General features: G+C 37.5%; 1 protein-coding gene across 1 annotated transcript in view; it reads right to left on the bottom strand.

Moving 5' to 3' along the window:
• Window positions 1-17951, bottom strand: part of LOC148940837 (phospholipase D1-like) — a 404878-nt gene that overhangs the window by 368044 nt on the left and 18883 nt on the right. Inside the window, exon 5 of the mRNA XM_089105088.1 lies at window positions 5402-5512. Coding sequence (XP_088961214.1) covers window positions 5402-5512 — 111 coding nt within the window. The remainder of the gene's footprint in view (window positions 1-5401; window positions 5513-17951) is intronic.

Below are 17951 nucleotides of genomic sequence, written 5' to 3'. Positions count from 1 at the left end.
ACGAACTTGCATGCCAAAGCAGAATTCAGATATGCACCAAACGAAATGGACAATACATTTAAATGTAAACGCAAATAAATACTACCACGTGTATGCTAAACAGAGATATGCCATTGAGGAATCAAGCCCTTAAAAAAAGACCAAAAAACCAGCTTGTAAACGGCCAAATTTGGCAACTGTAAAAGGGGTATTAAAAGAGAGCAGGACACAGTGACACTTTAAATCTCAAAAACTGACAAAAAAAAAACCCACCAAAACTAGGAAGATTCTTGAAAATGAAAATGGATTTTTGTGGAGTTTTAGTTTATCAACCAGAGAAATGCCGACTCTTCAGCTGAATCTATAAGAAATTAATTTTGACCTGTTTATGTTAGCGTATCGCAATATGTCTGTTAATTCAGCATATACCCGGAGAGGCCCCAACCCTAACTAAAATATCATAATTTACCGTATAACAGTTCAGAGTTCAGAGTTTCAGAGTTCAGCATATACCCGGAGAGGCCCCAACCCTAACTAAAATATCATAATTTACCGTATAATAGTTCAGAGTTCAGAGTTTTTTATTCCACAATACATACACAATCCAATCACAACACTCCTAAAATAGAAACTTTTATTTGTTTCTTAAATGCCTTTTCCTACACAGTCTTTCACAAGTCTGCAGAAAACTGTCCAACAGCCTTATAGAAGAATCATTCGCTCGAATCATTCCCAAAATCAACGTTCGACTCGAAGTAAAGTTAAGTATTTGTTATAGTATTCTTTAACTTGTATCTAAAAAATTACAGAAAAAATTCGACTGTTCCATTCACTTGCAGAAGCGTCAACACATCGACTATCCCGAAGTTTTCAAATAAAGACAAGATAAAGATTCCCCCAGAACTGATCGTAGCTGGTTATCAAAAGGATATAACTCGATTCCACTAAGTTACAATACAAAACAGGAAACAGCTTCGACTAAATCCTTTAATGAAGACATTAAAGATGCAAAAATATGCTTAGAATTCTCCGATCCTTACAACAGGAAGAAAATATTACTACTATTTAGAATACAGACTAGTAAACAATTTTTACTATGATCTCAAAAAAGACTGAAAATAAAGCCAATAAAGAAAAGTTTTCCAGAGAACTGAAAACAAAGAGTCAAATTAACATGTATACGGTTCTATGGAGTTTTAAAAAGATAGAAAACAAAACAAACTAATTTCAAAGATCGTAAAATTAAATGAGAAAAGAACAAGGGCTTGAATGGTTTTCTTTTCCATGAGATTTATCCAACTCCAAGAAAACTTCAATACTAGTAAATTTGAAACTCATATTAATCGTATTTCCACATAAATAACCTTTAGAATATCCCTGGCGTTTTAAAAGATGTTATGTGACATTTTTTGTCAGCTGGGAATTATGGCCTGCATTCTTCGACTTAACAAGTTCTATCGACAAGCAAGTTCTTAGCAAGTTCTACCGACAAGCAAGTTCTTAGCAATTTTGCACATGAATTCTGGTAAATTTCCCCCGTGTACAATTTCCCCTGGAAAGTTCACCCCCCGGAATATTCCATCCCAATGGAAACTTCTTCCGGTATAAAATCCGTCCCCAAAACATCCTGCCCCTGCAAAATGTCTGTATACTTCCCAATAGCAAATACGATATGTAAACAACGGGCAAATTTAATGACTTCCGGCCCTTCCTCTGGGGGGTTATGGGGGGTCATCCTCAAAGACATAGTTATTGGACTTCCGACAATACTGAACAAAATTTTGAATGGACGACTTTGGAGGAAAAATGGGCATGGGATTGGGGCTAGTTGCCCTCCTGTTTTTATAGCCACTTAAAAAGGGCACCAGAGCTTTTAATTTTCGTTCAAATGAGCCCTCTCCCAATATTTTAGGACCACTGATTCGATGCGATCATCCTTGGGAAAAAAAAACACGCATCCGCGATGTTTCTTCAGGAAAAAAACACAAAATTCCACATTTTTGAAGATGGGAGGTTGAAAACTCTTGAGTAAGGTTCTCTGATACGCTGAATCTGATTGTGGAACCTTCAATAAGATTCCTTGACTTTAAGGGAACGTTTCCCAATTTTTCGAAAATCAGGCTGATTTTCTCAGGATCGTAGGTATTGGTGGGTAATATTAAACTTAATAAATTTCATAGATTATGTTTGGAATCAGCATAAAAAGCCAATTCTTTGATGTATCTATTGTTAACAAAAATTCTTTTTTTAAAGTTTCAGTTACTATTGGGTCAAGTCCCTCGCTACTTATAGTTCGTTGCCACTAACTGACTGACAACCTTATAGACATTTTTTTTTTCTTGGAGAAAAATGGAATAGAGAAAATTCTCAAAATTCTTTCTATAGATGATCAAACTTATACTTAACAAGAATTAAAGGAGGGAAGGGCAGCTTGCATCCCTCCGTCTAAAAACTTTGCCTCTAGTACTGATTGGTCACCCTTACATTCAGACTGTCTCTAAATTCTCAGACTTATTTTTTTGCAAGACAAATTGGGTCTAATATTAAGAATTCAAATTTGTTTGGTCAAAGCCATCGATAAAACAACTAATAACATGGTTTTGAAGTTTAGAATCCTTTGTAAGTTTCAAACTAATGCCCGAGTGTCCCGCCTATGTTTGATCAGTCAATGCTCCAACATAAAAGTTCTCCGACGAATGCTAATAAGTCTGATAAGCCTGATTCCAATAAGCTATAGAAAATCGTTAAATAGCTTCAACTCAATGCTTTACTTGCCATTGTAACTTTACTTTACCATTGTAACTGAACCACCATGTAACTGAATCTTAAGCAACTGAACCCCTGTAACTGAACCACCGTGCAACTGAGCCACCAGACAACGGAACCATAGTACAATTGAACCACCGTACAACTGAACCACCGTAAAAGTAAACCAATTTAAAACTGAACACATGTTCTACTGAACCCCCGTGCTACTAAACCCTCATACAACTGAACCGCCTTTAACTGAACTTTCGTGAAACTCAACCCCCTGTAACTGAACCCCCGTGCAACTGAACCACCGTGTGACTGGACCCCCATGCAAGTGAACCACCGTACAACTGAACCACCGTGCAACTGAACCACCTTGCAACTGAACCCTCGTGTAACTAAACCCTCGTGCAGCTCAACCACCGTACTTGCATTGAGTAAAACACAAGTTAGAATCTTTACATGTTCAACCTTGTTGGAATTGTTTGCTTTTTTAAGTCTTTATATAAATTACTGTCAAGATGATTTACAAAAATGCTCTGTTTGGTTGTCACAGAAACTAAGAAAATTGGGCGTCATAAATTCTTAAATCCAGATTTATTTGTCTTTTTTATGTCTGTTAATGGGGGTTCCCTTCACCCTGTCACTTTCCACGGGTCTAAGCGTTTATCCCCCCCCCCACGGAAAATCTCCCCTCCTGAACCCACGGCAACCTCGTCACCTAGAAAATACCCCCCTCGTGGAGATTATGGTTTTCAAAATTTAAAAATCTTATTTGAGTTGTGTCATTTTTAGTTTAATTGAGAAGTTCTAAGGGAAATGGAAAATAGTAATTTATTTTTAAATCTTGCCCCCCCCTCCGTGCAAATACTTCCTTCTCATGAAAGATCCTCCAGAAAACCCCCACACAAAAAATTTCCGTATGCTTCCCAATGACAAATACTATCTGTATGCAATAGACCAATCAAAAAAACTTAAAAAGGAACTGAAACTTCTGCAATGGATTTATCTGATTTTTTTTTTGTAGCTAGGAAGAGAGGGAGATACCTCAAAGGGTGCATTTTGATGCCAAAACATCTCAGCTCTCATCGAGCCTTCAAATAAATACAGAATTAGCTCTAAGGGATAGACAACAGGAGGATGGAGGTAGAAATTGTCTGATAATCCCCAGGCATTTCGTATCTATTTTTATAAGCCGAAAGTGATTGGAGACTAGCCAACGGCAAGAGGTTTTTTTTTGGGGGGAAGGGGGATTTTCCACGGGTAGGTATTTTCTGGGAGGGGGTATTTTCCGTGAAGTGTTATTTTCCGCGGGGTATTTTACTTAAGGGATGTTTTTTGCGAAGGGGGGGGGGGGTTAAACGGCGGCTCTCACCGTCTACATACAATAATTTTTTTACCACTTTGCTTTATTTTGTTGTTTTCATTGCGTGGCATTTTCTACGCTCGTAGTTGTTTATCGTTTGGTTGGAAAAGGTCCCCCCCCCCCCTAAACCCTAAAAAAATAAGAGTTTAAATATACTTCCCAGAGTGAGAAACCCCTGAATACTTGTTTAGACAACATCAGATAGCGTCAATCTTGGCTTTGGTCGAGTGGATGCCTGGGGTTTTTCGTGACTGGTTTCCTTGCAGTATATAGTAGAGTGCGTTTAGTACAGGAGTACCGTATTATATCTACTAATAAGCAAAAAAAGTAGCAACACTAACTGAATTAGTAGTAGTAGTTTTAAAGTTCAAATACTGACCAATATAATTTTATTAAAACACAAGTCGTCATACTTACACTCAGTTTGCACCCCCTCCCTCCCTCCCAGTTTAAATTTAGTTTCTTCAAAAATCTTTTCAAAACTAAGAAAAGTCTGCATAATTCAAGCATCCACACAAAAAGGGTCAGTCCTCTTTAATATATCTTTACCTTTATGGTAAAGATACCTTTACGGTTTCATTTTTCAGTTTTCAATGTCATTTTCACTTGATTTGGAAAAAAATGACCCCAAATCCCCCCCCCACCTCCCCCCATGATTTTGATGAAATTACGCCGTTGGCGTGAAAGCAGCCCGATGTGGGCCTTGTCTTACGAAAGCTCAGCGACTGGATTCTCTTGCAAAAATGCAAGAGTAAAAGCAGAATATATATTCAACTAGAAGGATCTTAGCCCCAAGAAGGGAAATTTTCAAATCCTACCCATAAAACTCCACGTTTTTTCCATTTTAAGACACTTGAGGAAAATAAAGAAAAATAAAAGGCATTTATTAAGAGTGTTGGAATCTTTTTTGGATATTGATCACTCAGCTTTTAGCCATTAGAAAAAAAGGAAAGTTACTCATCGCTGCTCCGCCAGTCAATTCCATGAGGACTCTTTCAAGCACTAAGAGCTTTCTAGAAAGCCGCTAGTGGAAATTTGTCGACTTAAGAAATGCAAAATAGGATCAAGAAAGCATAATCCCAATAGATTTCTAAAAGGCGAAATTCTCTCAACTCTGCCTGGAGGAAAAGTAAGCAACATAAGTGTAAAGACCACGAATGTGTTTACCCTAAGGAAGGATAGGCTTTTACTTAGGGGTTAGCAACTAGTCAATAAAAGAAATCAAACACTCCCTCTGTTGTCCTGATTCTAAAGGAAAAAATACTCTCGTTATAGAAAAAATAAGGGAACTGGTCAGAGGCTCACCTTGGTACTGAACACTCGAAAGTTCCATTAGTTGATTTCTGTCGGATCATTTTTATGGTTTTCCTCCTTTCTATGTGACCTTTTGTTGGTAAAGGTATATTCAATGCGGCCCTAAAATAGAATAAAAATACAGCTACGTACTGTCCCCAAAACCCCACAAACAATAATCATTAAATCTTTTTTTTTTTAATACACTTCATAATCTATATAAATTCAAATCTGAAATCATAAGCAACGCAACAGCGCTGCCTAAGTAAAGACCGATGTTGGCACAATTTCTTTTTTTTACACCAGGGCACTTCGTATCGAAGGAGTTGTCGTAGAAACTTCGAAAAGGGCTCATTCGAATGGAAATTGGTAGGGCTTGACTCCTTTTTCATAGCCAAAAGTGACTGGAAGGTAACTAACACCCCTTCTACGCTTACCATTTCCCCAAACACATCCAATCAAAATTTTGAGATAGCCATTTTGTTCAACGTAGTTGAAATATCTGGAAATTATGTCTTAGAGGAGGACACTTCCCCACAGCCCTCAGGGCAATAGTTGTAAGCTATGCCCTGGGGGCATATGAGGTTTTTTATAGAAAGCATTGTCGTAGACACTTCAAAAAAGGCCTCATTTGATTGGAAATTGAAAGGGCTAGTGCCCATTTTGATAGTCGAAAGCGATTGGAGGGCAACTATGCCCCCTGTCACGCCCATCATTTCCCCAAACACATTCAATCAAAATTTTAGATAGATACTTTGTTTAACGTAGTTGAAAGTTCTGGAAACTAGGTCTTTGAGGATGACAGCCCCCCTACAGCCCTCAGGGCAAGGGTTGTAAGTTATGCCCTGGGGGCATATAAGTGTTTTATCGAAAGCGTTGTCGTAAAAACTTCAAAAAGGTCTCATTCGATTGGAAATGAATAGTGCCCTTTTTAATAGTTGAAACTGATTGATGGGTAACTAACCCCCTCTCACGCCCATCATTTCCCCAAACACATGCAATCAAAAATTTGAGATATCCATTTTGTTCAACGTAGTTTAAAGTTTTGGAAAATAGGTCTTTGAAGATGATCGGACCCCTCAGGGCAAGGGCTGTAGGTTATGCCCTGGGGGAAAAATTAGGTTTTTATAGAAAGTGTTGTCGTAAAAACTTCAAAAAAGGCTCAATTGATTATGGAAGAGGCTCAGAGGCTAATAGTCGAAAGTGAATGAAGAGCAACTAATTCCCCTCTCACGCCCACCCTTTCCCCAAACACATGTAATCAAAATTTTGAGATAGCCATTTTGTTCAGCGTAGTTGAAAGTTCTGGTAATTATGTCTTTGAGGATGACCAACCCCCACACCCCTCAAGGCAAAGGTTGTAATTTATGCCCTGGGGACATACAAGGGTTTTTATAGAAAGTGTTGTCGTAGAAACTTTAAAAAGGGGTCATTTGATTGGAAATTGAAACGGCTAGGGCCCTTTTTAATAGTCGAAGGCGATTGGAGGGCAACTAACCGCCCTCTCATGCCCATCATTTCCCCAAACACATCCAATCAAAATTTGGAGACAGCCATTTTGTTCAGCGTAGTTGAAAGTTCTGGAAATTATGTGTTTGAGGCAGACAAACCCTCCACATCCCTCAGGGAAAGGGTTGTAAGTTATGCCCTGGGGGCATGTAAGGTTTTTATAGATAGCGTTATCGTAGAAACTTCAAAAATGGCTCAGTCCATTGGAAATTGAAAGGGCTAGTGCCCTTTTTAATAGTCGGAAGTGACTGGAGGGCAATGAACCCCCCTCTAACGTCCAGCATTCCCCAAACCCATCCAATCAAAATTTTGAGATAGCCATTTTGTTCAACGTAGTTGAAAATTCTGGAAATTAGGTATTTGAGGATGACAACACTCTCACAGCCCTCAGATTAAGGGTTGTAAGTTATGCACTGGGGGTATATAAGGTTTTTTAAAGAAAGAGTTATCGTAGAAACTCCAAAAAAGGCTCGTTCGATTGGAAATTGAAAGGACTAGTGTCTTATTAATAGCAGAAAGCGAGTGCAGGGAATCTAACCCCCCTCTCACGCCCGCTATTTCCCCAAACACATCCAATCAAAATTTTGAGATAGCCATTTTATTCAACATAATAGAACGTTTTGGAAATTATGTCTTTGAGGATGAAAAAACTCCCACACCCCCAGGGCGAGGGTTGTAATTTATACCCTGGGGGCATATAAGGTTCTTATAGAAAGCGTTATCGTAAAAACTTGAAAAAGGGCTGATTCAATTGGAAATTGAAAGGGTTAGTGCCCTTTTTAATAGTCGAAGCAACTAACCCCCCTCTCACGCCCACTATTTCCCCAAACACATCCAATCTTAATTTGGAGATAGCCATTTTGTTCAACGTAGTTGAAAGTTCTGGAAATTAGGTCTTTGAGGATGACAACCCCCCTACAGCCCTCATGGTACGGGTTATAAGTTATGCCCTGGGGGCATATAAGGTTTTTATAGAAAGGTTTGTCATAGATAGTTCAAAAAGGGTTCATTCGATTGGAAATTGAAAGGGCTAGTGCCCTTTTTAATAGTAGAGTGATTGGAAGGCAACTAACCCCTCTCGCACCCATTATTCCCCCAAACACATCCAATCAACATTTTGAGATAGCCATTTTTTTCAACGTAGTTAAAAGTTCCAGAAATTAGGTCTTTGAGGATGACAGCCTCCCCACCACAGCCCTCAGGGTAAGAGTTGTAAGTTATGCCCTGTAACTTACGCAACTTATGCCAAAAAGGGCTCATTAGATTTTAAATTGAAAGGGCTATTGCCCTTTTTAACAGTCAGAAGTGCTTGAAGGGCAACTAACCCCTCTCTCATGCCCACCATTTCCCCAAACACATCCAATCAAAATTTGGAGATAGCCATTTTGTTGAACGTAGTTTAAAGTTCTGAAAATTAGGTCTTTAAGGATAAACCTCCCCCCCCCCCCAACAAACCTCAGGGCAAGGGTTGTAAGTTATACCTTGGAGCACATAAGGTTTTTGTAGGAAATGTTGTCGTAGAAACTTTAAAAAGGGCTCATTGGATTGGAAACTGACAGGGTTAGTGCCCTTTTTAATAGTCGAAAGTGATTGGAGGGCAACTTACCCCCCTCTCACGCCTACCATTTCCCCGAAAACATTCAATAAAAATTTTGAGATAGCCATTTTGTTCAACGTAGTTGAAAGGTCCGGAAATTATGTCTTTGAGGATGACAAACCCCCAACAGCCACTAGGGCAAACGTTGTAAGTTATGCCCGGGGATCATACAAGATTTTTATAGAAAACGTTGTCGTAGAAACTTCAAAATTTCTCAACCTTTTCGTTCGTAAAAATTAAAACATTAGCAATCTGTTGATTATCAAAGACAACTATACCTTCAAAAGAAAGCTACACATCCTTAAGCTACTTGGAAGCTAATTTATTGTTGATTTTTCACCCCCGTTTCATTTTCTTAAATTTGGCAAACACTACCACCAAAAACTTTATGTGTACAAGTTTTGTTTTAACCTAAAGTAAGGAGCAACAGTAAAATGAAGAGAAATTAGTCCATATATGAAGGGGCCCCCTCAATACCTTGCTCTTCACGCTAAATCTTTTAGGACTTTTATAAAGCTTCCTAGTCTAATTACACAGCCCTTGTGTTTCAGGACCCGTTATTAAAAAATTGGGACAAACAGTCAAATTTTAGCATAAAGAGCAAGACGTTGAGGATGGGGGTAACCTCTTTATATACGGAATAATTTCTATTCGTTCTGAGTTTTATTATTGATATTTATTTTCAGGTAAAAAAAACTTGGTTTTCTTTATTTTATTTCTGATCGTTTTCAAATAATGCCGGTAAATCTGGCTCACCCTGCATTAAGACTCCCCCCCTTTCACGAAAGACACCTCCGTGGAAATTTCTTCCCACGTAAAATACACCCCCCGTAAAATTATCTCTTCTTTGAATATCCCCTTCTGAATTTCTTGCGGACGATTCAGCCTGAAAAATTTTCCTTACTACACTTTCATTTGAAAAACTTTAATTTCTAATTGTTTTCTCGATCACTCCGGAAATCTTCCCTTCCGTGGAAAATTTTCCTGGATATCCAAACACGCTGGAAAAAGCCTGTGGATAATTCCCCAAGAACACCTTCAAATGCAAAATTGAGTTGGCAAAGAGAAAGTGAGACAAATAAAAATAATTTCGTATGGGAATTCTGTCAAATCCCCCCAATGTAAAATTTTCCCCTCGAAATTTCACCCCCTGGAAAATTCTCCCTATGAAAATTCCCCCAACCACAAAATCACCTTCCCCCGAAAAATGTCTGTATACGTCCCAATATCAAATACTATACGTAAATAATGGGCAAATTTCATAACTTAAAGGCCTCTCCCTATGGACTGTTTGGGGGCATGTTACCCCTAAAGACATAGTTATTGGATCTTTCAACTATGCTGAACAAAATGACTATCTCAAAATTTTGATCAGACAATTTTGGAGAAAAAGGGGTGTAGAAGGGGGGCTAGTTACCCTCCGATCTTGTTGTTCACTTAAAGAGGGTACTAGAACTTTTAATTTCCGTTAAATTGCACCCTCTTCCGATTATCTAGGACTATTATTCCCATACGATCGCCACAGAAAAAAAACACGCATCCGTGATTTTTCTTCTCGCAAAAAATGCGAAATTCAAAATTTGTGTATGTGGGAGCTTGAAGCTTTTACAGTAGGGTGTACTGATACGCTAAACCTGTTTCCCCCTTTTCAAAAATCAGACAAATTTTTGTTAAGCTCGTTACTTTTGATGGGTAACACTAAACTTAATGAATCTTATATATTTGGAATCAGCATAAAAAGATTCTTTTTGATGTACCTACTGGTATCAAAATTCGTTTTTAGAGCTTCAGTTACTATTGAGCCGAGTCGCTCCTTACTTATAGTTCACTACAACGAACTGCTTGATATGAAGGTCTTTTTCATCAAAATTGACTTACTGAATTTTCATAATTTTTAAGACATACGCGACTATAAGGTTTGCAGAGAACCAATCCAAAAAGTCATATTTCTTTTTCAGTGCTCTTGGTACTTTAGGAAAGCAATGATTTAAAAAAAAACAACAACTTATTTAAAGTTCATTTCTGTTTAGTGGTCTTTGCAATATTGACAAAGACTACACAACCTTACCGTGTCTTGTGAAAGACATAAACATTTTCTACTTTACTTAGATTTGTCTTTCCTTCGTTAAATTCTTTTTCAAGTTCAATCTTCACTTATCTTCTTCACAGAATCCTATTTAGTGCAGATACAACACTTATAATGCCAGCCAACGAACAGTGTTGCATCACAAAAAGTTGCCAAGACATTTAAAGTTTGTTTTATGAATTTAATGTACTTCATTGGAAAGCTTGACAGAAAATCAGACTTCTACAAAGTCTAGTAATTATGCCAAGTTGTCTAGACAAATTTAGAAGAACCAAAGGCAAACTTCATTAGCTTCATCGTTGCCAGAGAACAAACAATAAGGAAGATTTGGATAGATGAACGAGAAAAATGGAATTTTTACAGAGCAACTAGTAAGTTAGAATAAACAAAAGTTTATAAATTGTCTTAGGGCATGCTCCGACAGTTCAGTTCGTTGCGGGCAACTAGGGGTACCTGAGATCACAAACTTTGAGCCACCAAAATTTGTGGGTCAAGATTCACAGAAGAAACCTTGAAATACTGATAAAGATAATCCACAACGTATATGGGATCAAGATATGTGAAAAATTAAAATTAAATAGTAGAAGTCAGCCATCGTTCGGAGCAATTATCCAATAAATGACTTTGCGATTTCTTGCTTTTCTTTTCACAAAATCTCCTGCTTTTTCACTAAATTAGACCATCAACGGTCTTACAAGAACAAAAGATAATGACAAGCCGAGAAAAATTAGCAAGATTTTGTATACAGTTTAGGGATATAGCTGGCACCATTAGAGGAGACTAGGACAGAATAGCGACTACAACAACTATTATATTTGGAATGAACATTGAATGAAGAATCTAATGGTACATGTTTTTTCTATCTGATTTTTGCCTTATAATAAAAACAAAACTAAAATCAACCACTTACAAAGGCCATTTATTGAATGTAAGAACATTAGCAATTTCTTACTTTCTTTTCACAAAACCCTTTTTTACCAGTAAATCTGACCAACAGCGGCTTTTGAGCTAAAAGCGCTTTTATATTTTTGTCCCAGCCATGACTGTTCTCTTCTGACCTCTTTCGAATTTGAAATAGATCAGCAAACACGACCAAAATGTGAAAAAAAAATGATTTAACATGGAATTTAAATGAAAACTTAAAATATTCATACAAATTACAAACGACATATAAAGGTTCAAAACATGCATAAACAGAGCTAGAAACTGTAAAAGAAAAATACTGTCTAAGACCATTTATCAAATGAAGCAATTTATAAATTTTTAGAAGTTATCTTTTAATTTCGTAGCTCGAAGTCCACCGAAAAATCTGACTAACAACAATTCGTACTGCAAGCGATTACTTGCCAAACTCATTAGGAACAGTTTCTGTTGGATCACGGATCAAACCTTGGACCTTAGTTCATCTTGCGAAGCAGGAGGCACCAAGGGTATCCAGAAAGAGCACCAGTCATCCCTCATATGCGTCGTTGCCCAGACACCATCCCACTGGAGTTGGATTATCGAGTCGTGCAAATGTTTCAGGTTCCGGTGGCATGTGTGACGAAGCGTATTTTTTTGGTGTTCCTCTTCTTGTGGGTTCCTTCTGACTTCCACTTCGGTACCGTTCTTGGGAGTCTATCTTCCATTATAGGGATAAAATGTACAAAATAGCATCATCTTCCCTTTAATATGACATCAATTACAAGAGGCTGGCGCGACATAGAACGACCTATCAGGTTAGTATTATAGTCTCCCCAGGTAATATTTATTCTGCTGCGAAGATATTTGTTTTCAAAAGCAAGGACCCTCTTTTCTTGCTGCTGGCTTAGAGTCAAGAATTTAGAGTTATACATAAGGGCGGAGAGGATACTGCTGCTTAACAGCCTCATTATTTGTTTCAAAAAATAGTTTTTCGACCGCCAAACTAGCTTTAGTCGATTAAACGCTTCAAGGGAACGCCCAACCATAGATCGCATCACCTTTTTTCTGAATCATTTACGTTGGACTGTACTTGTAAGGTACCTGAAATCCCCTACCTGCTCTATTAGTTTCTCGCCAAACTTTACGCCCAGTAGAGGGTTACTTGTTGTCACGCTTTTTGTTTTTTCCGAGTTGATCTTCAGATCCAAAAGACTGACTTTCTCTCAAGTTGATTGCCTCCACCAGAAAAACCGTTCATCTCGCAGGTGGTGATCCAAGGCTGTCTGGGTGCGACAGAAGATTATCAGCAAGAATTTTTTTTTTGGAGGGGGGGGGGAAGGATGAAAATGAGTTCTTTCTCTATTCTTTGGAAACTTCCTCTGACTTCCAGATACGCGCAAAGAATGCAATCCTTACAGCCATAAAGTTATGCAAGCACCTGATGAACTTTGGTCATTTCCACTGATATCCTATCACCCATGTTGCTTCCCTTCTTTAATTTGCAAGCTACTTGTGTCAGTTCCTCGGCCGATGGCTCTTCTTCATTGATTTGAAAGTTTAGGGAAGGGGTTGTGGGAATTTCTGCTGTGGTCGGTTATGATCAAATATTGCAAAAAACCGTAAAGTTCATTTGCAAACATGGATTTTCGCCCTAAAATTAAATAGAGAGGAGGGAAAATTATTCAGATCGACAAATACATATTTTAAGTATATGTAGACACTGTATACATTTTAAATATTTGATAATTATCATGGTCTTCAATTTGACAAAGACTAGATGTAGTAGGACAATAGAAAACCACAATACACATCGGCCTTGCACTTACAGATATTCATAAATATTTTGCTTGGTTTAGAAGCTATTTAGATTTTAGTGCCTTCATAGGCTAATTGACATACAGACTGTTCCACTTAATATGGATCATACATGGTGGAGGGACCGATGACCTCATTACTCACTGATCTCACCCACTGGTCTTGACTTGTTTATGAGTTATTAAGCTTTAAGCGTACTATTAGGCTAACATTGTGAGTCTCAGCGTCGGCTGACAGTCTCAAAGACAAGAGTCCATTGGTAAATTTTCCCAGCACTACGAGGAGCTTCTGAAGCAGTTTTGGTAAAATTGATAGGGAATTTTAGATGTGTCAACGGTTTGAAAAGCAGACGAGAGGCTAGTTTAAAAGAAAGGAAACCTAGAATCTCTTACTAATTGTAAATCAAAACGCAGTCTAGTCAATGTATCTACAGAATAAATAATGTGCATCCTGTGTCCGCTAGGATTTCAATCAAGCCAGTTAGCAAAACAGGAAACTTCCAAAACTGTCAATTCATTAAATTAGACTTCTTTTCAGCTGATTTTCAATGTTATCCAAGCAGGTACAATGGAATATTTCTAGGGGCTGCCCTTACCTGAACATTAAAAAGAAGATTTTCGAAAAAGTAGGTGTCGGCTTTTAGTTTTCTATCGTTTCTTCGGATCTCTTATCAAAGCTGTACGTGGGCGTTCAAACGCTGGATTCTGTCTCAGACTCTGTCAAATTTTCCTGCTGAGAATGGTTGAAAGTCCAAGGTATTATCAGAAATAGGGAATTCACAATCATAACAGTCACCTAAATAGGTGTTTTCAGTTCTGAAAATGTTGCTCGATAATTCCCATTTTCAGCTTTCAACCATTCTGAGCGGGAAACTTGGACAGGGTCTGAGACAGAATCTAGCGTCTGAACGTCTACTACAAGTTATGGCAAGACCTCCCAATCGACTTTGAATAGTTTGGCCACACAAAATAAAAAGCTTGTAATGGACGAGATAGGGTTGGTTATTCTTTATGGTATCGAAGATCCTTAGTCCACACCGATTTCAATCTTGCTCATTGCCACTGATCTTGAATAGCTTAAGAGTTATTGAGAATTAGGTACATTCTTCGGTTAATTTTGACCGTATACACATTTTTTCGTCTTTTAGACTTGAGGGGTATGCATTTTTTTTCTAGGGGGTACATTTCATAAATAGACATCTTTTGAGGAAATATACTTCTGTATGCCGCCAGTCACACCATAAAATGTAATGTACGAATTACGTTATCTTTTATGCATAATGTAATTTACTTTTTGCATCTTCAATTTCTTAGTGAAGTCACAGAAAAAGTGAAGACAACATGCAGTTATTTTTTGAAAGGGCACAACATTTAAAAATATAAATAGCGAAGTTTTCATGTTTTCATGGTACGGTTACTGGCACAGTTACATGGCCCAGCACAGTCATAGTTTTCATGGTAGTTACTAGAAAGTTTCTGATTTTCCTTTGTATGGCAAAAATATAGAAAAAAACACAAACATAGCAGTCAAGCTGATTCAAACCATGGCATGAAAAATGAATATAGCAAGCACAAATGATACACTGAGCACAGGGTTGCCACCGTCAGTAGGATTTTACTAGATCTAGTAAAAGAAAAAAATCTAGTAAATTTAGAGGTTCTAGTAAATTTCCTGAAATCTAGTAAAAAATCATGATTTGTAGTAAAGAAAACTTTTTTTATTTTCCATGAATTCCGGAAAAAAGTTAGGGTCCATTCATTACAAACTTTGATTTCGATTACGTTAGATATTATGGCTACTATTGCTCTGATTTTTGCAATTTCGCGTCAACCCTAGCGCTTAAAAATCTCTACTTTTCTCTCGGTTTCTTCTTGATACTTGCTTTGAAAGGCAAACTGTTTAAAATAAGGACTGGTATGCCGGCTTAATTTGTTTTCAGAAAGTTTTCCCAGACTCTCATAACAGCTGCTACGTTTGTTTGTTTGCCTTATCCCTTTTTAAATACGATACTGGAAATATACTTTTTTCATCCTTGGTAAAGTTCCTTCTGACTCTCTGTAGCCTGCTCCTTTCAATTTCTAGAGCGGAAAAACAGTTCTCTATTTTGTCGGTCATCAAAACTAAAACCAGAATAGGCTAAATTTCTCGAGTGTTTTGTCCCTGATGAAACGAAGCAACTTGTTCTCGGGTCGTCAAGTGGAGTACATGACTGGGTGATCCCCAGCGATTTTACTCGTGCTATCAAGAAATGGAAACAAGTACATCCCTTCAGTCAGAACTCGACACTAGTGGATACTTTAAATTCGGATGAGGCCGAGGACGATTAAAGCCTTTTAATTGCGACTTTTTTTTTAATTATGACTGCATATTTTTCTTCTTACTTTTCAATTTGTATGATTTGCCTGACCTGAAGACTATTAACACAATGTTAAAATTAAACTAATTATTGTATGTTATATAAATTTTCTTTTTCTTGGCAGCCCTAGACCAATTTGAGGTGCACTTTTTAATTTACATAATTTTACAACTAAACCGGTAGCCGATTGCGTCATTTCCGTTTTGAAGTGACATGCATTGGTTTTTTATTCCTTTGAATACGAACGAGAGAGAATCCAGAAAAAAATCCGCTAAAAAAAAATTCTAAATTAATTGCTTTAAAATTTGCCAGAAATCTTTGTAAGCAGCTTATCCCTTATTTAAAGACCATCCCAATTAGTGTTTTAAAACTGGCAAATAAATATCCTCTTAAAAATGCAAAATTGAAAGGGTTTAGATTTCAAACCCTAAAACGGAAACTGGGGGACAAATTTCAAAAGCCGTCACTTTCAAACTCACCTCAGATTCTAAGCACTCCATCGCCTGAAATACTTCGTGAATATGAGTTGTAGCTGTTTTTCTTCGTTGATTGTTTTTTATTTTTTCAATATATCTGAATTTTATCACCTGAAGACCAATGATAAATTAGAAGCCGGGCTTCACCAGCAGGATTTCTATAATCCAAGATTCCAGACTATTATTTGACGTCTTGGATACACCGCATCTGGAATATGAAGCCTATCCAGTAGTACATCCCGAATAAGTTTCCGGAATTTTCAATCATACTATGAAAACGAAAGAAAAGAGGAAAAGAGGAAAAAAAGAAAAAAGGAAAAAAGATTTGTGGAAATCCGATTGATTATCCTCCTATAATAGAAATCGATGCTTGATGGTGCGCGTGGGGCGGTAGCCGGAAGCGCAAAAAATTTTTTTTCAGCATTTAGTCAAAACAGATGCGAGTTAGTAAAATTTTCCTCTCAGATTTAGTAAATTCTTCCAGACCAGGGTGGCAACCCTGACTGATCACTTACAGTACACGACAAACGTCCAGCAAGAAGTGGCTATTTTGTAGAGGACGAAGGATTAACAGCGGGATTATTACCCAGGATTATTGTACCCACCTCCTCCGTGGAATGACCCGAGATGTATACAAATTACCAGCATTGTACGCCCTAATGAAATATAACCTACCGTTACTCTTCAGTAATCTCCCGAGCAGGAAAAAATACAAAGGACACCCGTTAGCTGTTTCGATAAATCTGGCACAACATCCTGTAGAACTAATTTACTTTCTGTCAAAAATCACATACTCCAATGACAATCGATTTTATGCGCTTTCTAGGGCAATTTCTCGACAAAGACGAGGACCATTAAGGAAGACGACAAAGTTAAAGTAGACCCACTTTGATACTTGACGAGATGAAAATAGTCCTATGAACAAGATTTACTATATAGTAAAAATTAGGAAATGGGTGCTCAATAGCTCTCAAATGAGGTAAACAAACCGTTTTATGAAGTAGATAATAATGGAATTTTACAGGGAGATGCCTCCCCACTATTGGCGAAGCCCCAGGATTAAGAGTAATGTTTACTGAAATAGAACTGAATTTAAAAACCCAAGAAGGCGTCCAAAAAAATTGAGGAAATCAGGCTAACTTTGAAACTGAATCAAGCGATATCTTTAAAAAGGGGGGGGCATTCGGGTTCCGTGCTCACATATGCATATTTATATGCATATGTGAGGCATATAAAGGTTTTTACGGAAAGGGTGGTCGTATAAATTTCGGATCAGATGGGGCTTATTTGATTGGAAATCGGAAGTTCTAGTGCTATTTTTAAGAGTCAAAAGTGAATGGAGGGCAACAAATCCCTCCCCCTCCCCAAGCCTATCATTCTCCAAAACACATCCGATCAAAATTTTGAAAGAGCTATTTTGTTCAGCCTTGCTGAAAGATCCGGTAGTTATGTCTTTGGAAATATCAACCTCCCCAAAGTCCTCGGGGCAATTCGTTCATTCTTTACATACAGTAAAGTCCAAAGAATTAAAATATGTTTACATATAGTATAATTTGCATTTTACATTCAGTAAAGTGGTTGTCAGCCCTACTCATGTTAATTTTTGTTCGTTTTGAGTTTGAATCGGTTATTTATTGTAAGTTCTGTTCGTTTTGGGTTTTATTTATTTATTTATGGTGATTCGTGCTAGTTTTAAGCTTGGAAGATTATTTGACATTATTTCTCTCATATTTGGCTTAATGGAGCTCTTTACTTTTCTTTGAAAAACTTGTTTTGTTGGAAAAGTTTTTTTAAATTAATATATATATATATATATATAT

Source organism: Artemia sp. Qi Xiang Cuo, chromosome 19, assembly GCF_049724085.1.
Source record: "Artemia sp. Qi Xiang Cuo chromosome 19, ASM4972408v1, whole genome shotgun sequence".
Taxonomy (NCBI): domain Eukaryota; kingdom Metazoa; phylum Arthropoda; class Branchiopoda; order Anostraca; family Artemiidae; genus Artemia; species Artemia sp. Qi Xiang Cuo.
Note: the sequence above shows the minus strand (reverse complement) of the source record. Positions and strands in the feature narration are given on the sequence as shown.